We start from the raw sequence: 21,575 nt of genomic DNA, 5'->3' as shown, positions 1-21,575 counted from the left end.
TCATTAAAAGTTAATTTCATATTTATCAAGATTCCTATGTGCTGCAATAATTCTGAAATTATATTTGGGTTCAGTTTGAAGGGGTCTATCATAATCGCTTCAGGAAGCAAAACTTGGATAAAACTTTGTTATCCAGTGTAATCTTCTTCCTTACACAGTTGGTCAATTTAGCCTACTGACCCAGTAAGACACTCAGATCCTTTTTGCATATTCTATTGCCCAGTATGATCTTGCCCACTCTACACTTATGCATTTAATGTTTCCTATGTAAATAAAGGACATTATATTTGTCTTTCCTTAAGTGTGGTCTCGTTGCTTTCAGTCAGTAGTTCCAACTGTCAGATTCCTCCTGAATTTTGACTGTCCTATACAGTGTTTATTATCCCCCCTAATCTTTGTCATATGTAAATTAGATCATATTATCTAACCACTCATCAATCAAATAAAAATGCATTATATAGTACAGAGTTTAGAATGGAGCTCTGATTTATTTTTCAGTTTATATAGCCATCTTATCTTACATAAAGCTAGTTTGGCATAGTAGTTAATATGCTGACCTAGAAATAAGGAGTCTGGAGTTCTAGGTCTTTCTTAGGCATGAAAGCTGCCTGGGTGATTGAGACCAACCACTCTTTCTCAACCCAACCCACCTTTCAGGACTGTTCCTCTGGGGTAAATAGGCAGAAGTATTAGGTATGTTTGCTTCTTTGAGTTGACCAAATATGTATAGTGGGGCATAATAATGATTCTATGTAGCTTACAATAAAATCACCAATTATGCCAATCACTACCTCTTTCCAGCTTGACATAAAGCTGCACTTAATAAGTAGAGTTGTTCAACAAGTTTTGTATCCATCCATCTGAAGTAGCACAGTCCAACTTGTCTTCTGATCTTCTCTTCTGGGATTTCATAGACCTTGTCAAATGCTTTCTTTACACTATATTCAGTTATAAGTTACACTATAGTCAACATACTCAAACCGGTCAATTTATTAAAAAGGATAACAGTTTGGTTGGGCGTGACCAGTTCTTAATAATCCATGCTAGCTCCTGCCAAACAATACGTTTGCTCAAAAATTGACTGCTGACCCATCTATAATTACACACACAACATTTCCCCTTCTTCAGTCCTTCAATACCAACATCCATCCATGATTTCTCAAACATAAAAGGATTTTGAAAAAAAAATCTGTTATGTGTTCCTTCAAGATTTTAGGATGTAATTAATCTAAAATTTATCTGATAACTGATGACTAATTATCTTGGATTGCAACTCCTTTCTTATTACAGTTCTGCTTACATCCATCTGAAGAGGTTTCCCTTTGGAGATGAGAAAAAAGCAAAGTAGAAAAATTTTGCCCTCTACCCATCCCTGTTTCCATCCTATAATCATCTTCATACCTCCTTCCTCCTCTGACTTCTGATGTCATTTAAAAAGGCTTTTTGTTCCTCAAAATTCTTTTGTTCCTTATCCTATTCCAATATTCTTTCTAAAATTATTGGCTATTTGCTGGTATGTTTCCTTGGTGATTGCATCTATTCTCATTTTCCTAAATAATCCTTTTGATTCTTAGTTTAGCTCAGGGGTCTGCAACCTTAAACACTCAAAGAACCATTTGGACCTGTTTCCCACAGAAAAGAAAACACTGGGAGCCACAAAACCCTTCCCGTGCCTGACTATTTCTTGAGCGGCCACAAAACTTGCATAAGTAGTTGAATGAAACATTTTGTTTTCTTCTGAAACTTTTCTTTTCATGGATTTATTCATGGTTGGCCTACCGGAGGTTGAAAAGCTCAATAAATCGTGTGCCGGCAGGTGTCACACATTGGCAGTTGTGACGCATATTTTGAGTGACAGGTAGCCGCAGCAAAGGGGTGAAAGAGCCACATGTGGCTCCAGAGCCGCAGGTTGCTGACCCCTGATTTAGCTGAAAGCTGTTTATGCTTTCACAACATTTTTTCTGTGACTTTTTTTGAAATTTTCATTGAAATAGAGGGTGAGTGTACATTCAGTACTGTCAAAGCCAAGAACCAAGAACACATGTAGAATTACATCTGTAGTTTTCTTTAGTGTTCTTATAGACAGAATCTTGCAAACTAAAGTGACTATCTGAATAACTGTATATACTATATATATATTCTGTGTACTGCTAGGGAGCAACCATTTAAAGTTCATTCCTACAGACCAAACTTCAAGCTCCATTGTCTCTTTGCATTCTGGAAAGCAGTCCCTTCCTCCCGGGAATCCAGACTACAGTCCACCACAAGTACCTTTTGAGAAGTTGTCAACCCTCTTCTATCTCCTTTGGCCCAAGGATTTCTGTCCAAGATGACCTACTCAGCATTTTTTTCAAAACTTCTTAAAATTTGCTCTCCTAAAATCTAATGTGTATGCACAACCATCTCCGGGTTTTTTTTTTCTTTCTTTCTGTATGTTGGACTACTGCTAGCAAAGCAGGACTGGAACCAATTAGGCAAATTCAAATCCAAGCATTCCTGAAAAGTGATTTTTTGTTTGGAAAAAATACAAAGCCATAATGACAGAATTCCAGCGATGACAGTGTTTCAACTGCAAACACTTTTCATAGATTTCAGACGTTTTTGCATTTTATTCTTTCACATACCTTCCAAGGATTACTTAGCCCCAGTTTGGGGAAGGGAAAAGCTCTGTTGTTTGTTTAGAAAACTATCTGATTTGTGATCATGTTGTCCCTCACTGACTGCATGAGATTTAACGCTCCCATTCTAGTATCTTAAATTCACAATAATATGGTAATTTCCTCCCAAGATTTCTAGTGCTTTTAGCTCTTCAGTGAAAACCTCCTTATTGATTAGATCATATTGGAACATCCAGTCTTCTCATATTTTTTCAGCTTTCTGGAAAAGCCATAAGCAAGACCACAGAGGAATTTTTGTGACTTTGCAATATATATATATATATATATTTAATTTGATTTATATGCTGCCCTTCTCCGGAGACTCAGGGCGGCTTACAATGCGCTAAGCAATGGCCTTCATTCTTTTGTATATTTATACAAAGTCAGCTTATTGCCCCCACAACTGGGTCCTCAATTTACCTACCTTAGAAAGGATGGAAGGCTGAGTCAACCTTGAGCCTTGGCGAGATTCGAACCTGCAGTAATTGCAGGCAGCTGTTATTAATAACAGGGTGCTTTAGACCATTGTACTACCAAGGCTCTTGTATTAATATTAGCTAAGTTGGTTTTCCAGTGGAAATGTGGGTATTTTAAGTCTCCATTATTAATGCCTCTGAATTCTAGAAGGTTCTGAATTCTAGCTTGGAACAGCATTATCCCTATCTTCTACCTGACCTGGCTCAATCAGTATCATGTCAGCAAAATAATATTTTTTGCTGTTTATCCTTCTCTGTGTTCTTAGACAATCTCTCTAAATTAGACCTTTGTGCTCAGATTCTTGGATGCCTATACATATGGACTTCCTTCACATAAAATGTTCCTTCTCCCATTTTTTTTCTAGCCTATTCTATTTCAGTAAGTTGCGCGAGGTTCATCTCACCAAATTACAGTAGGGTCTACTGAATCACACTTCCTTTCTTGCATTAAGATTTTATTTTTTCTGTTTGTTCCTTATACTCTCCTGAGGAATAATCTACCTTACAAATCAAGGATAGCCACTATTCTTAAGACATTCTGGAAACAGATAAAAACTTGATAGTGGACAGTTTCCAAAAAGTTTCTGGAGTTTTTATATAGAGAATGGCATTTTCAAGTACAGTGAAAGATTCTTAGGAGTAATTTATTGTTTAATAAAATATGTATCCTAATGTTAATTAGGAAGACTATGCTAAAATTAGCAGAATAATTATTTTATGTTCAGAAGGAGCATCTCTTTATTAAAATTTGTAACTTACAAATATAAAGCAGACAAGTTGCAAAATAATCAGGTAGTTTGCTGATTTGTTTTCACAGTCCATTTTTTGGAGAAGAGTTTTACTTTGAAATACCAAGAATATTCCAGTATTTATCATTCTATATTTATGACAAAAATGTTCTACAGAGGGACCTGCGTATAGGTAAGAAATAACAATTGACTTATTAATACTAATGTGTTGTTTTGTTATATTAAATGTGAAATTGTTAATCATTAAGGCATGCATTTCATTCTTTAAAATATTTGTTCTACGTGATGTGAAGCTCAGGTGATTTTCTATCCCAAATGACTAAATTAATACTTGCTATTTGAACTATCATCAGTCTTCTAAATAGGATGTTCTGGGATAACATGCAAAACCAGACATTACATTCTGAAATTTTTTTCTCATTCATCTTCAAACAATGATGATCATATTTTCCTAATGCTAGAATGCAAAGTACTGGTAGGTTGTATTTTTAAAATGTGTTTTAGGATACAGAGTATTCTGATGCAGATCTTTTCTAGACCTGTGTTAGATGAACATAATACTTATTTTTAAATTAATATGCCCATTCAATTTTTCTTTTAGGTAAAATAGCTATCAAAAAAGAAGATTTGAGCATATACTCTGGCAAGGAAACATGGTTTGTACTTCAACCAGTTGATTCTAACTCAGAAGTTCAGGTAAAATCAAATAAACATGATAACTAATGCTGATGTATGTGTACATGTCTACATGTGTGTGTAGTGGTGTTTACATGTTTATAAATTCAGGTGTATTAGCTATATTTCTGCATAATTATAACCTAAATGTGATCTGTTTTCCACACAAGTCCTAGAACTAGGTAAAAAGAATTAAACGAGTCAAAAACATTATACTTGTTCATTTATTCATTTGGGGAAAATGTATGTGACAAAAGTATGTGAACTTCTAGGATTATCAGATCATTTGAAGAGAAAATTAGTGGTCGTTATCAATGTCATCAGTGAGATGATAATCAGGTGTGACTGTGAAGTCCTGCCTTATTTAAACAACAGAATTCTGGGTATTTGCTATCAAAGTCTGATCTTCATGATGCAAGTATGTGGAAGTGTGTCATGTCTTGAAAGGAGATTTCTGAGAACCTCTAAAAATTAATTGTTGATGCTTATCAGGCTGGAAAAGATACAGAACTATTTCTAAAAAGTTTGGATTCCGCCAGTCCACCATCAAGTAGATTGTATATAAATGGAGGCAGTTCTAAACCATTGTTACTCTTCCCAGGAGCAACTGACAATCCAAGATCATCCCAAAAGCAGTATGTGTAATACTCTGGGAGGTCTCAAAGAAAATCAGGATAATGTCTAAGGAACTAGAAATGTCTCCTGCAGTCTCTAGTTCATCAGAACTCCCAATAGTAAAATACTGAGGAATAATGGTATACATAGCAGAGTTGCAAGGAGAAAACAATTACTTTCCAAAAAGTACATAGCTACCCATCTACAGCTTGTGAAAAACTATGTGGATAAGCCAGATTTTTGTTTGGGGGAGGGGATTTTGGCTGGAATGAAAAGCATTATGTTTGGCGAAAGACAGGCACTATATTCTAGCATAAAAACTTTATGCCATCTATCCAAGATGGCAATGGCAGTATAATGGTTTGGGGCTGCTTTGCTGCTTCTGAATCAGGATGGCTTGCCATCATTGATAGAACTATACATTCTGAATTATACCAGAAAATTGTATACAATAATGTCAAGGTATCTGTCTATAAGTTTAAAAGAAAAAGTGGGTCATTCAGCAAAACAGTTATCCAGAACACACAAGTCGTACACCTAAAGAATGGAGAAGGAATTTAATGTTTTGGGATGGTCAAATCAAAATTCTTACCTATAGAAATGGTGTGGAAGGACTTGAAGCAAGGAAGCCCACCAACATCCCTGAGCTGAATTTGTTCTGTAAAAAAGAATGGACTAAAATTCCTCCAAGCCAATGTTGAGACTGAGTTAACATTTATTGGAATATTTAATTGCAGTTAATGCTGCTCATGGGGGCCACACTAGCAAAGGTTCACATATTTTTGCCACACGTTTGAAAAGTGTGTTTCTCTTGGGAAAGCGAGGCTAATAAATAAGCCATTCTTAGCCACTACCAGAATGCACAGCTGATGTACCTAATTACTTCTTAGTATCTACTCTGCTAAATCAGCCAATAGGGCAGTAAAATAACTAATGCCAGGAAAAAAAGACGTACTGAGGATCTATTTTGATTTCATGAGCTCAGTATTTTTGTAACGACATATTTCAAACACTTGTTACTTACTAATTTTCCCAGATTGAATAACTAAAACATCTTTGAAAACAAAGCACTTAATACAGGTAGTCCTTGACTACAACATTTGTTTAGTGACTGTTCGAAGTTACAACGGCACTGGAAGTCACAATGCTGACTTAAAACCGGTACTTGCGCATATAGTACAACTGTTGCAGCATCTCCATGGTCATGAGATCAAAATTCAAATGGTTGGCAATCGGTATGCATTTATGACAGTTGCAGGTCATATGATTGCTATTTGCAACCTTCCCAGCTAGCTTCTGACAAGCAAAGTCGGTGGGGAAAGCCAGATTCCTTTAACAACTGTTATTAACTTAACAACTGCAAGCGATTTGCTTAACCACCATGGCAAAAAAGGTTGTAAAATTGAGTATGACTCGCTTAACAACTGTCTTAACAATGGAAATTATGGTCTCAATTCGAACTGGTCTTAAGTCAAAGGACCTGTATTAGAGATATTTAATGTGTGGGAGGCTGGACATGCTCTAGCAAAAAAGTATTTATTGCTTCTTAAATTGTAAACCTGTCTTCTCTGGGGGTGGGTACATCTAGAAAATAAAATGACTAAGACAGCAGGGCTTGAATGTATGCACAGAGCCATTTTTACACAAGAAATATGAAGCAATTGTAACCTTTCCAAGCTGGTGTCATCTAGAACTGACCACTGATTGGAGATTATGGAAAATACAGTAAAATACTGTATAAAAGAAATGAGAAGAAAAGCATTTATACAAGTAATTCCAAATATAAGCCACCTAAGAAATAATTGATTTCCAGTGATTTCTTTATGGGAAGATAACAATTTTTCAGATTGAAAATACAGATAGTACTCAACATACAACCACAACTGGAACCAGAATTTCTATTTTAAGTCATTGTGGTCATAAATTGAGTCATCATGTGAATGGACCTGATTTTATGACCATGTTTATCATGGTTGGAAGTTGTACCACACAGTTGTTAAGTGTGATCCAGTTTAGCTAATGGTGTTTTTTGCCACTTTTTGCTAAAAAAGAGAAAAAAAAACATAAATCATGATCACATAACTATGGAACACTGAAAATGGTCATAAATGTGAGCCAGTTGTCAAGCACTCAAATTGCCAGTATGTAATGATGGGGGGGGGGGGAGCGATGGTCATAAATTCAAGTTTAGATCAGAACTGTGTTTTTGGAGGCTGTTGATTCAAACTATCATTAGGCAAGCAGTCAAATGGCAGATTATAACTCTAGTGTGCTTAGCACATCTGACACTGGCTAAATTAAAGATTTTCATAAATCTATATCTTGAAATATTAAACACTTTCTGTAATTACTGTAGGGTGGGTTATTGTTTTTGGGCTGTTCTGTGCTATTGTTATTGCTGTTAGTTTCTATAGCAATATGAATCAGTTCAGGAGAAAAATAAGCCCCAGAAAGATAAATACAGGTAGTTCTCATTTGCAACCACAGTTGGGACTAGCAACTCAGTCATTAAGTGAAGCAGTTGCTAAGTGAAACTACAACTGTGCTTTTGTCTTACTCCAGCTTTGCTTTGCTATAGAGACCTGAAAAAGTCTCTAAACTTACATCATCACCATCATCAACAATTGCTAAATAAGACAGTCACTAAACAAGAACTACCTGAATTCATGATTCTCCATTTAGGATTAATATTCTACCATACGTTCTCTTCGACAGTTTTTACTAACATAGATCATGAGCTTCCATGTTATCAATTGTTCCTTAGAGGAAGTAGAAGCAATATCTATTGTTTGTTAATATTAATTGCTTAATATTTAGCATCCTGGTGGAATTTATTCAGTAAATAATAATTTAAATCCAACATTTTCAGAAGAAGATGTTAATAGGTAAGATTTGGGGTTTTATTCTTTATGAAAAGAGCTTTCAGTTTTGTGCTAATGTTTTTATAATCTGATGGTAACTTTTGGAAAACATTTTGAAAATATGTAGAACAGTATTGGAAACACAATAAGTATAATTTGATAGACTCTCAACTCAATGTTTTTCCTCTTTATCGACAGGGAAAAGTACATCTTGAATTAAAATTAAATGAACTGATTACAGATAATGGATCTGTATGCCAGCAGCTAGTAGTACAGTAAGGCTATTCATGATTTTTTTTCAAAAAAATGTTTGCTTATGGAAATTAAATAAGTAGATTAAAATGTTATTACTGAATCATTATAACTAAGTAGAAAAATTTCCAAATGTAAATACCTTTGAATTTTACTTTTATTTAATAATGACTGCATTCCCAAAAAAACTTATAATTCAATTTTCTGAACTTGGGAAAACATTACTTTTCCCATCTTTTTTTTTTTTTTTTTTTTTTGAAAGAATTCTGGTATCTAACATGAGATCTATCAGTTTTCATTTACTTTTTCCAACTGCAAATTTCATATTTGGGGGATGAGGAAGAGAAGATACAGTTAAAGCAAGCCTTGTATACCCAAACTTTAAGGTCCCAGTGTTTGAGCATGTTATAAAATTTCATGTAACTGACAGGATATGTGCATACTGGACCCAGTAATATTTGAGGGTTTTTTTTTTATGTATTTAAGGAAATCTAAACTTGTATCTAATTAAAAGTAAACAAAACACTTAAATGTGTAGGAAGGCACAAAAAGATAAACATTACCAAGATTTTATTTTGATAGATGACATGGTAGATCTTGACAAGCGTACATGCAGTTTTTCTTTCAGGTATAGCAGGAGGTATTAAAACCTTGGTTCTGAGCCAATATCAGTCAGATAGCTATCAAATAAATGATTACATGCTCAGAACTGATCATTGACAAGGAAAATGTAACTTAAGGTTTCTGAAATTCTTACTTTTCAGAATTTCAAATGTTATTTTATTCTTGAACAATCCATACATTAATTAGTATATAATCTACAGTATTAAAAACACCATATAATCTATAATATAAAAGACATGGACGATACAGAAGCAATGGGTGGGCCCATTTTATTGGGGTTCAGCTGAAGTCTGTTCCTCATCCAGACCCCTACAGCCTCCAGACATCACAAAAGGATGTCTACTGCAACACACTTCATTTGGGACAGAGATATAACTGGATTTCATCAGTTTATGGAGATGCCTTGTCTCATGGAGACAGATGGTTTTTATTCATATTGTTAAACATACTTTTTTCACTGTATTTTTAACCCAGTAGAAATTATCTTGTAATTCTATATGTACCACATCTGTATTGGCTCAGAATTTCAGAAGATCCAGCAACAAATTTCCCATAAATTCTTTCTCTGTGTTTCTTAAGCATATCAAGGAATAAATTCCTTCTAGCAGTACTAGTTCTACATAAATATGCCACTTGAGATGAGCCCTGTTACATAGCAGGAAAACCTGCCTTTTAAAGGAAGCCTTAGGAGGAGATCTAGGAGAGGTTGAACTCCCATCCTGACTTGTGGTTGGAAGTTTTGTTCTCAAACTAAATTGTTCTTAATGTTTTAATAATGTTATGTTATTTCATTTTATTATACTATTATTGTATTTTAACCTTTTTACTGCAGTAGCCCATCTCTCTGAATAATTATTGCTATTGTTGAAATCCAGTTACCACTAGAGAGTTCTTTCTAAATGAAATTGGAATCTACCTTCTGTAACATAAACCTGTTAAAACATTGCCTGGTTTCTGGAATGAGAGAGTCTTGCTGTGTGAGTCTTTCAGGTTTTTAAAGAGTGATATCACATCCCACCCCCAATTTGTTCTTTCAAGACCTGGAGGAGGTATATAAAAAAAATCTAATGATTTAGAATTATTAATAGATCTTGTTAAAAGTTACTGACAAGACAATGAAAACTGAAAACATGGTTGCTGGCCTGTGTGAAGAATATAAGATATGTCCAATGCCAGCTAACAGTTGGATTAGCACAATTTATTTTTCACTTATCAGATGTGACATACTTTACATGAACTGCAGCTGTACTAGTAATTTCCTTTTTTCTTTTTCTTTTTTAATTCTAGGTTAAAGGAATGTCATGGACTACCTCTTATTAATGGGCAAAATTGTGACCCTTATGCTACAGTATCTGTTGTCGGTCCTTCAAGGTAACTAATTAAAATGTATTGAAGTTGCCAAGATAACAATTTAAAATGTACATAAGCTGACAAAATTAGGTTGATATTGGTGCACCAGTTTTCAGTTGATAAATGTCTCATTAACAAAATATACAGGGTTAATGCACATTTTTAAATAGTTTTATATGATAGATTAAACAATTATAGTTCTGCATATGGTGAATGCTCCATATAAGACAATATAGAGGCATGTTTTTAAAAAGTGTTAGTATGCATATTATGCATAAAAATAATCTGAATTAAATTTCAAGTTCTTAATATAATGCTCTGGGATAATATTGTCCCTGTAGACTCTCCTTGGCTTTTTGTAGGCACTGTGCCTCATATAATAGGGTTTTTTTTGACCAGCCATGTCACTGTAAAGCCAATGGATTTAATTTAATTTAATTTATATGCCGCCCCTCTCCGAAGACTCAGGGCGGCTCACAATACATTTTAAAAAATCATTATAAAAAAACATTGAAAAATTAAAAACATTAAAAACATTAAAAACTCATTCACACCATTCATGGCCGGATCTCTCCAGATCATAAGAGCGAGATCAACGGCCCCAGGCCTGCCGGAAAAGCCAGGTGATCACCGCTTTTCGGAAGGCCAATAGGGTGGGGATGGTCCGGACCTCAGGAAGTAACTGGTTCCAGAGAGCTGGGGCAGCCACAGAGAAGGCCCTCCCCCGCGGGCCCGCCAGCCGGCATTGTTTAGCTGACGGGACCCGGAGGAGACCAACTCTGTGGGATCTTCGGTCGCTGGGAGCTATGTGGCAGAAGACGGTCTCGAAGATAACCTGGCCCTGAGCCATGTAGGGCTTTAAAGGTAATAACCAACACCTTGAATTGTGACCAGAGACCAATAGGGAGCCAGTGCAGCTCACGGAGAATTGGTGTAATGTGTGTGTAACTAGGTGCACCCACAACAGCTCGTGTGGCTGCGTTCTGGACCAACTGTAGTCTCCGAACACTTTTCAAGTGTTCGGAGCCCCATGTAGAACGCCATGTAGAGCGCATTGCAATAATCTAACCGTGAGGTGACAAGGGCATGAGTGACTGTGAGGAGAGCCTCCTGATCCAAGTAGGGTCGCAATTGGTGCACCAGGCGAACCTGTGCAAAGGTCCCCCTAGTCACAGCTGTCAGATGTTGCTCTAATCTTAGCTGTGAGTCTAGGAGGACACCCAAATTGCAAGCCCGTTCTGAGGGGGACAGTTCCCCCCCCCCACCCCCAGAACCAAGGATGGACAATCGACATAGTCTTTAGGAGGCAATACCCACAGCCACTCGGTCTTGGGTTAAGTCTGAGCCTGTTGACTCCCATCCAGACCCTCACAGCCTCCAGGCACCGGCACATCACATCCACCGCATCACTGAATTGACGCGGGGTAGAGATATAGAGCTGGGTATCATCCGCGTATTGCTGATACCTCACCCTGTGTCGTCGGATGATCTCACTCAGCGGCTTCATGTAGATGTTAAATAGGAGGGGAGAGAGGACTGAGCCCTGAGGCACTCCGCAAACGAGGGGCCTAGGGGTCAACTTCTGTCCTCCTACCAACACCGACTGTTGGTAGGAGGACATAAACTACAGTCTAGAGTTGGGAACTTTGGCCTCAACTCTGCTTTTGGATATGGAAGCTGATATGCTGTCTGTGGACAACTCACTGCTCTTATCCCAATTTACATACTGGATTTCTGTTGGGGAAGAAATGTATATGTACACTATTTGAGCTTCTGAAAAAATGTGGAATATAGATCCTATAAAGGCACACATTAGTTGCATCCCCATAACAGCAGTATTATCCACACCATTCATGTGGAATTCAGAATATGCAGTTGGCTAAACTAGAAAATTGTGTATTAAAGAATGCTAATTTACTGCTGTCTCTACAATATTTTTATTCATTATAATCACTTTGTTGTTCCTCCAAAAAATTGTGGTGTGCACTACTTTCTCTTTATTCAGTATGGCGTGTAAAGATTCCCTCCCTGCTCACATTGATATTTAGGTTACGAGAAGAAAGACTAGTCTGGCTCTACTTTCCCCTCAGTCATTGATTCCCTGCTTGAAGAAAATACCTAATAAAAGACTATTGTGTCTCTGTACAAAATCATATGAATTTATGAAAGCAAAGGTAGATAAAGAGTTTATAAAATGCTAATGTAAACGTAAAAAACTGAATTCATTCTGTAATTCATTCTTAATCTGTTTCAGACTGCAATAGATAAATAACATTTCATTTATAAATGATTATATAAACTCTGTAATTCTAAATTTCCTTGAAATTTTGTGCTTAGTTTTTTTTCTAATAAGTATCCCACATAATCAAATTGTAATAGGTTTATAAATCCCTAATGGCCAAAATCTTTCAATGTATTGAATACAAACTGTGTATAGTTTGTTTATATATATTTTCACACCCAAGTATTAACCTAAGTACTTAATATTTTTTAAATTTTTAATGGGACTATACAATTTCAAGGAATCAGTGATGTACTTGGATAATTTTTAAAAAGTCTTTCTTTTAATTTTAAACTAAAAAATAAATGCTTACTCACATAGATTAATCCTATGAATTACAATAATATATTTTAAGACCTGTATAATAATGCTGTATTATGTTGGAACAGGAACGATCAAAAGAAGACAAAGGTAAAAAAGAAAACAAGCAATCCACAATTTAATGAAACATTTTATTTTGAGGTAACTAATTTTTTATCAATATTCTGTACTGCTTTTTTTGTTAGCCATTTAAATGGTAATTATGAATCAGTTTGTAAAATTTTGGGATCAGGGTGCAGTGGTACTTTCATATTTTCTTGGGTAGAAAATCATGAAAAAAATAGGAGAAAGGTTGTGATGAACAGTCTATATGTAAAAAAGATTCTAATGACAAAAATTGAGCCCTCACATCGGCTGCGGACATTGCAACTGGTTGTAAATGAGCCCATTGCGAAGTTGAATTGTGACCATGTGACTCAAAGGTGCTGCAATGTTTATCTGAGTATAGGTCATAAGTCACTTTTTCCCAAGCTGTTGTAACTGTGAACCATCATTAAATGAATGGTCCTAAGTTGAGAACTAGGTTTTTATATGCCTTACCTAGCACCAAAAGTTGTTTCAGTTACATAGCGGTGAATGGGGAAATATATATACACATTGGATTCTAGCATTTTATCTCAGGATGTTTCAATAATGATGTTGGCCTAGAATTATTAATAGAAAAGTATGAATGTTGATTATTACTGTTGATATGATAGCTACTATATAGAAACATAAGTACCAGCCTTTTTCTTCTTTTAGCTCCTTTCACTTTAACATGAAAGTTCTGGAATATTTTAAAAGTGTTGAAAAGGGTATATGAGAGATTATTTTTGGTGCTTATATACTAAATTGCAAGACAGTCATTAAATAACATTTTTGTGGCAACTTCTCTATTTTCTCTTTTAAAATTTATTATGTTCTTCCTGGAAGAATACTACCTGTGATTGTTTTCACTAACATCCGAACCGGGAACTTAATCCAAGACTTTGTACCAGTTCAGAATAAGAACTGCTATCAATACTGTAGGAATATTTTTAAAACACTTTAAAAATCAAGGGTTAATTAACTAAATTTTTCATGGTATCAAAACATGGGCCTTGAGCTTCAATTGAGTAAAACAAAGCATGGTTTTCTTATGTTTTATATAGATTATTAAAATGCTTTTTAGAGCTGACTATCTTATAATAGTGACTGTTATCATTGATACATTGCAAACATATTTACTGTAATACTCTTCCTTACATTTCAAGATGTATGTGTTTTTACTTAAAATTTTCTAGTAACAAACAATGTTAGAAAGGCATAGCTATTAGACTGAATTAAATGGGTACTGCTAAAAGAGAAACAAATTAATTTTGTAAGTTTTATTTTCAGGTAACTAGGTCCAGTAGTTACACCAAGAAGTCACAATTTCAGGTAGAAGAAGAAGACATTGAGAAACTGGAAGTCAGGTATATTCTTCAACATATTAAGATTAATTTAGATATGGCAATCAAAACAGACAATGCTTCTTATAATAAAATTTTTTAAAAAGTTGCTCTGTAATTGCTGAAAATGATTGAGATAATTAAGTTTGGGATAAGGTTCAGTTTAAATCTGGCCTTGAAAAAAACATGCCTTCAAAAACAGCAGTTGAAGCATATTCAGAAAAGCAATTTATTAAGTCAAAGCATATTACTTACAGCATTTATTCTAATTGTGTTTAACAAGCATCTGTGGCTAATAAGTAAATCATATTACGGTTAGTGCTATTGATTTTAAAGTACATCTAGATAACTGTTCAGACATTTTAACTGGCTTGTGACTTACACATTTCTTACTATGAAACAAGTGGACAAATGTATATATACACCTCTCAATGCAATACATTTTGAGAAGGAAATTATAATTGAAATATTTTGAAGAAAAGAATATATTATTTCTTAATCTGACTTCAACTAAACATTTTCTGTAGGGTAAGTTAGAACATCTGAATTAATGTCACAGTAGGTATAACATTTAGGGAGGCAACAGAACCTGCTACAATATCTTCACAAGTCTCACAACACAATGGATTTTTTTTCTCTTAATATATGTGCTGTTTAACAGAAATATTGATGAGGTAAGACTCAGCAACCCAAATACAGTGTGTGTATATGCTTTTAAGTTATGAATATTTGAATTGCCTTGGCGAAAAAGTAATTTTAAAGAATACATAATGCATGTGTCATTGGAGTGCTACAGTTTAATCAAAATAAAGACTAAATGTGATTAAGAAAAATAAAACAAGAATAGTAAATGCCTGAGAAGAAAGTATACTTTTTTTCTTTGAATACCTCAGCACCATTGCTTTTTTCTTACTGATAACGCTTCAGATTTAACTAGTACCAGTAGGCAGATTCTCACAATTGCTTTCTATGGAACTAAGATACACTTTTCTTCTTAACTCAGACAAACTATTAGATGAGAGATAATAACCTTACTTTTGTGCATGTGGAGTTGGTGTGCTATTCTGTGTGATCATTTTAAATCAGATGACCACTTAAAAATTAAATATGTTATGACGGCTAACAAATCAGTTATTAAAACTAAGATTTAACTTTCAGGATTGACTTATGGAACAATGGCAACTTGGTGCAAGATCTTTTTCTAGGAGAAATTAAGATTCCTGTCAAAGCATTAGGAAGTGATACTTTCCAAGCATGGTAAGGAACTGAGCACAAAGTTGTCATATTGGTAAAATGAAGAATAGGTTTACATTATTAAACTAGCATAGCTTCTTCTACTTTCCCTATCTTTACTGACTAGTCCAAGTGAATCTTTTCTACATTTTCATTGAAATCAACAAAAAAAATTTAAGTATTATTGTTTGCAGTGAAATAAGCAAACAGTTAATCTTAAATGCAATCAAAGACAGGAAAGGTCAGATTGTGATTGATAGTTCAGAACTGTTCAAAATGTGGACATAATGTGTATAGGGTAGCCCTAGATCCCAATATTATTTAAAGTTTTAGTAAAATTGCATATAAAACTGCCCTGTTTTATATGTACAAAAATACAAAAATTCGCAAAACTACAAAAGGGAAGGGAGAAAGATCCTATTGCTTTTTCATTTTCTGTTTATTCTGACTTAATTACTTAAAACTACAGTTTGCTCAGCCTGTCATTTAGATAATATCTTAAGCCTTATAATTTCTTCTTTTTAAGGTACCTCCTACAGCCAAAAGATAATGGAAATAAATCTGCTAAAAGTGAAGATCATGGATCCCTTAGACTCAATATAAATTATGCTGAAGATTATGTACTTCCATCTGGGTACTATGGGTCTCTTAGAGACTTGCTTCTGAAATCATCAGAAGTGGAGGTATTTTCCATTTTTCAATTTAATCAGCTAATGCTCTGCCATTAGCGCACTCCTTCTGTGCCGGATTTCTGGGAAGTGGTACAAGTTCTCCTTTCAAAAGGAGATTAAATTTTACATTAGATTTCTGTTCAGAATTCAAAACACAATATGTATAATACAGTATTGTACAGCCCCTAAAATGGTTAACTTTTAAAAACAACTTCTTATACTCTATGAAAAGGTAGAATTTTAGATGCTATTTGCAATGAATGTCAAGAGTTTGCCATTCAGAAAACAAACACTTGAACTATACAAAAGTTCTCTACAAAAAGTGTGCTTAAAGAATTTTCCTCATTATAAAGAATTTTAAAAGCTGCTATTGTTCATCTATTCAATATTGAGAAGTATGCATATTGTATAGATTTGATTCAATACATCCTTTTTTTAGGCAAGAACAAATATTCTGTCATGTAGCTAGGAATCAGACTTAACTTCTATTGTAGCAAAAATCTGGTAGAATACATATGAGACTGATAACAGAACCATCTCAGTTCTTGGTCCAGGTTTTACACTGTATTTGTACATTGAATTTTCCTGAATTTGGCACAGAATTATATCTCATTTTATTTAACTCGCATTTTTAACTTGCTATATATTTATATTATTCATACTTCCCCTTATCCCTTTTGATGTACATAATACAAAATTTGATAATGTAATTCAATATGGAATTGAATATGTAATAAACGTGTAAAGTCTGTTTCAGACCTCTTTCCCCTCTATGAAATGAGTGTTTTGTGGAGGCCAGACTCATAACAACTATTATGAGAGTGCATTCTGTAAAACTGCCGGCAAATGCTTTGATTTAATTCCCTGTTATAGTCAAAGATACTGTCATAAAGTCAAAAATACTGCCATAATTTAGTGGACTAAATTTGGACTCTATTTGAGTTGGCTTAAAGATGGGTAAAGATCCTCTAAAAGGCAAGCTGTTATCTACTCTTCCTTTTCAAATTTCCCTAAATCTTTTTTTTTACTTCTTTTGAAATAAGAGTTCAAATGGCAAGGTGTACTTTTGAAAGGTAAATCATTTCAATTTGTACTCTTAACCACCTTCCCAGGCCTAATTTGCTGATTAATTTTGAGAACAGTTTATTTGGTTGCTAGAAATGCTCTGTCAGTTTTGGATAGCCTGAACAAACAAAGAACTTGCTTTTATTTAAAGTTTCTTTGGCAGTTGGGTGCTCCATCTGATATTAAAAATTTAAATATGAACATAAAACAGTAATTTTGAGATTTTTTTTGCTCTTCTGTCAAATGAAAGGCAAAAAGAATATAGAAGGTTTTCTTCTAATCAGGTGGCAAAAAAGTAACTGTAATTCTTGAAATTGGAAGAAAATTGTTATTTTACATAGGCTTTTTTTAACTTAGGCTAAGATTTACCTGAAAAATTACTATTATTCTTATTAATGTTTCCCTGCATGTTTCAATGTGAGGAATTATGTACATTCATCCCATTTCTCCCTTTTTATAGCCAATTTCTGCATCAGCTGCTTACATTTTGGCCGAAGTGTGTCGTGATAAATATGATGGTATTTTGCCACTTGTAAGGTTGTTGCTGCATCATCATAAATTAGTGCAGTTCATTACTGCAGTGGCAGAATTAGAACTGAAGGAAACCCAGTAAGTGATTGACTTTTTCCATTCTCTCCAATAGCTATGTCTATGACAAAGATAAATGAGTAAACTTGTCACATACATTTTCAATGAAATTATTTTTGTCAGTAAATATTACAAGTTTTCTGCTTCTTAGGACTAAGTGATTCTGAATCTTTTGAAATGAATATGTAATAGTTGCTTGAGTTTGTTAGAAAATAGATAATTTACAGCAGCCTTGACATATACTATTTTTAAATTCTGGGGAAATCTTGTGATTTTCTAATCCTGGAGAAAAATATATAAGGTCTTCCACAGTTTATCTTTCTTATATTTATTAAAGAGGAAATCCTTGCAATTATGCTGTGCCCCCTCACCAATGAAACACTGCATTAAAGATTAGTTTGATTCAGCCCAAGGTTTCTTCCTCATTCCTGGTCAAAGGCCAGCTGAGCATGAATTGATTTTATTAATGGTTTTAAAATGTGCATATTCTCTCATTTTTCTAGAATTTGTTAATGATTTGATTTTAAAAAACAGAAATGGCATAGCAATATCAAGATTATATAGAACCAAAGAAAGATGAAAGAATTTATTCTGTTATATGATGATGTTGTATCTCTGGAAAGAAATTGAAATCCTTACATGCATTTTTGAAGACAGTGTCTATTCTGATTGAGTGTTTGGGAAGAAGTGTCAGTTAAATTATGCCTTTTGTATCTTAATAAATGTTTGTATAATATTGATTATACCTACTATTAAGGCAACCTAGAAGACATTGGTATCTATTGATAATATGTATCCAGATATATATTCATAATATTAAAGATATTTTAACATTTTGCATTGTTGTAGACTATATGAGCTAGAAACTCTGCAGCAGAGAACTTTGGTCATCTTGTATCTGCATGTGTGTTTGAGGATATGTGTATATGCATATAGCCTTGAATTTCTAATTTGAATTGTATTACAGAGAAGTAAATACAATCTTCAGAGGAAACTCTTTAACTACTCGATGTGTAGATGAGATGATGAAAATAGTGGGAAAGCACTACTTGAAAGTTACTTTAAAACCAATTCTAGATGAGGTATGATAAATGTATGTTAAAATGCTGTTAAAATGCTATATATTGGGAATAATAGAAAAATCCCTACTGCCTAAAATTTCATGCTACTACAACAAATATCATTTGTTTTCAGCTTTGTGCCAGGTCTAAAATGTCTGTATTGCTTTCTTGAGACTAGATGAACTATTCCAGTTCTTATCATGCCAGTCTGCAAGACAAATCCAATACGCTACATAAAAGTCCAATCACTTTGCAAAATATTAGGTTGCAAATTGTTTAATCCATTTGTTTAATATGTTCACCACACAATATTAATATATTGTGTGAACAGCTTACCAAAGGCCGAGCACCTCATATTAGACTTGAATGTGCAATAGTTTTACATCCATCATCATCTTCCCTTTTCAGTAGCATACATCTGCTTGGCAAGACATAGATTTGAAATTGAATTTTCAGTATGCAAACAGAAAAAATGTTTATCCTTGCTACTTTGTTTCAGTGGTCAGAATTCCAAGGTGTAGTGGAAATTAGATTTCAAAACTATTTTAAAAATGGGAAACACATCCTAGGATGTAGCATTAAACATAAATATAACATTTTTGGAAATTACTATATCCATTAGTTTGTGCATATCACAATGGAAATAGAAAAGATGCAATGTTTATTATGGGCTTGGAGTACTGGCAGGGAGGATATATAATTTCACTCCATACAGCTTGGCAATCCATATGTTCTTGGCTCCCATTTCTCTGACTCCTGGTTATCACAAAAAGGGTTACGGCACCTTTTTCATTGTAGCAGCTACATACAATTGTATGGGATAAATAACACAACATCATTTATTGTGTGTGTAGCTTCATTTTCCCAGAACAGCTTAGGCTCATTCAGCAAAGATTGCTGGTGTTCTTGTGACTGCATTCTGACTTTTCTTGCTGAATATCATCTAGCATTACTAGCTGCAAGCCAGAGCCGTATCACTTTAACAAGAAAGCATATTGTTTCCTAGTTATACATATAGGTGATGCATGTTAAAAAAGCAGTTTTTTCCCTATAGTCCTTCAAATGGTCAACTTTGCATGTACTGCATAGGTAAAATTTTCCACACAAATTGCTCTACAACATTTTCATTGTAAAAATCACATGTACCTTGAAGAATCATTGTTATAGGTTAGCAACCTATTTTTAATATCTGAACCAAGAGAGAACATAGTTATTGTATTATATTATTTTATAATTGATAAAACTTTCATTATTTTAACCTAAGAATAAATCTCACTGAACTCGCTTCTAAGTAGACAGGTATATTATAATTGTGCTGCAAATTTTAATCTTGTTTCAGATATGTGAGAATCCTAAACCTTGTGAAATTGATCCCCTGAAACTGAAAGAAGGAGATAATGTGGAAATGCACAAGGTATGCTAAAATGTTACGTGGTTTTTTTAAAAAAAGTTTATATTTATGGAACTTCTAACAACCAAGCATTTTCTGGAATGTAAAAGTCAACAATAATTTTTGGAGCAAGAAAGTATATTATATCTGAACACCTTTCCTTTCTCTTATGATCTTGCCTACTGCATTTCTGATCTTCAGCTTCATTGTGTCAACTTCACTGTAATTACTGGGTATAATTAAAAATAACTGTAGAACAAAATACAGTATTTTATATATACTTGACACAATTTAAATCAAACGTTATCATTATAGTCCACACCAGTACTTTAAATTGTACCTTAAAACCTGTCAGCAGCCAATGCAGAGCCCATTAAATTGGAGCATTAGGGTCCATCACCAAGAACTGATGGGTATGCAGGCCACCACATTTTGGACCAATGCAGCTTCCAACTAGTTTACAATAATCCACACACATGAAAATGAGGGCATGAGTTATCATACAAGGTTTTTCTGCATGAGGTCAAGTTGCAGTTGGCACACCAGCCACATATGGACAGTAGTCTCTAACCATGTTCTAGAAGGATCTATGGGTTTAGAAGCCCTTTTTCCCATTGCAAACCTGCCTTCTTGTGGGAAATGCTTATCTATACTGGTATCAACAGAAGATTCTTGTACAAACAGTAATTCTTATCTTACTTGGGTTCAGTTTCACTCTGTTTTCTCTAGTTCAGATACTGAACAGTCTTTAGGAACCAAGCGAGAATATCAGCAACATCTCCCCTATAGCTCAAGATGGCAATGTAAAGTTGAATGTCATCAGCATATTGATTATACAACTGGGCCATTAGATGACCTCATTATTGACTTCATGTAAATGTTAAGAAGCAAGGCAGAGAGGAACAACTCCTGTGACACTTCACATATCACAGGCTATCAGGTCAAGCTCCTGCCGCCTGGAACTGACAACTGAGGAAGGAGTGGAACTATTGCAAAACAATGCCTCCAGTTCTCAACCCCCATAGGCAATCCAGTAAGATTCCATGGTTGGTAGTACCAAAGCCAACAGAAGGTCTGAGACAACCAGGAAAGATGCACTATCCCTCCTTAGAGTCCCAAACCAGGTCATGCAATAGGAGAACCAATGTTTTTTCTCTCCCTTGTCCAGGCCTAATCCTAACTGAAAAGGGTCCAGATAATTGTTTCATCTAGGGCTCTATGAAACTGGTCCATCACCATTGTCTCAACAACAATGAGGAAATGATGGAAACCAGATGGTAGTTGGCCAAGACCCCTG

General features: G+C 34.6%; 1 protein-coding gene and 1 long non-coding RNA gene across 2 annotated transcripts in view; one reads left to right on the top strand and one right to left on the bottom strand.

Moving 5' to 3' along the window:
* The window catches only part of RASA2 (RAS p21 protein activator 2), a 42,862-nt gene that overhangs the window by 4,845 nt on the left and 16,442 nt on the right, over nt 1–21,575 (top strand). The window contains exons 3-13 of the mRNA XM_034439326.3: nt 3,951–4,054; nt 4,484–4,578; nt 8,232–8,308; nt 10,197–10,280; nt 12,930–13,002; nt 14,218–14,294; nt 15,429–15,527; nt 16,030–16,186; nt 17,700–17,848; nt 18,795–18,909; nt 20,228–20,302. Coding sequence (XP_034295217.1) covers nt 3,951–4,054; nt 4,484–4,578; nt 8,232–8,308; nt 10,197–10,280; nt 12,930–13,002; nt 14,218–14,294; nt 15,429–15,527; nt 16,030–16,186; nt 17,700–17,848; nt 18,795–18,909; nt 20,228–20,302 — 1,105 coding nt within the window. The remainder of the gene's footprint in view (nt 1–3,950; nt 4,055–4,483; nt 4,579–8,231; nt 8,309–10,196; nt 10,281–12,929; nt 13,003–14,217; nt 14,295–15,428; nt 15,528–16,029; nt 16,187–17,699; nt 17,849–18,794; nt 18,910–20,227; nt 20,303–21,575) is intronic.
* Nucleotides 8,841–21,062, bottom strand: LOC117678342 (uncharacterized). Its single transcript, XR_004595000.2, has 2 exons — nt 20,978–21,062; nt 8,841–8,965 (listed from the first exon to the last, which is right to left on the bottom strand). It is a non-coding gene; the product is annotated as an uncharacterized LOC117678342 (long non-coding RNA).

Source organism: Pantherophis guttatus, chromosome 6 (genome assembly GCF_059756535.1).
Source record: "Pantherophis guttatus breed Tessera chromosome 6, ASM5975653v1, whole genome shotgun sequence".
NCBI classification, from domain to species: Eukaryota; Metazoa; Chordata; class Lepidosauria; order Squamata; family Colubridae; genus Pantherophis; species Pantherophis guttatus.
The sequence above is the reverse complement of the archived record's forward strand: the minus strand, read 5'-3'. Positions and strand labels throughout refer to the sequence as shown.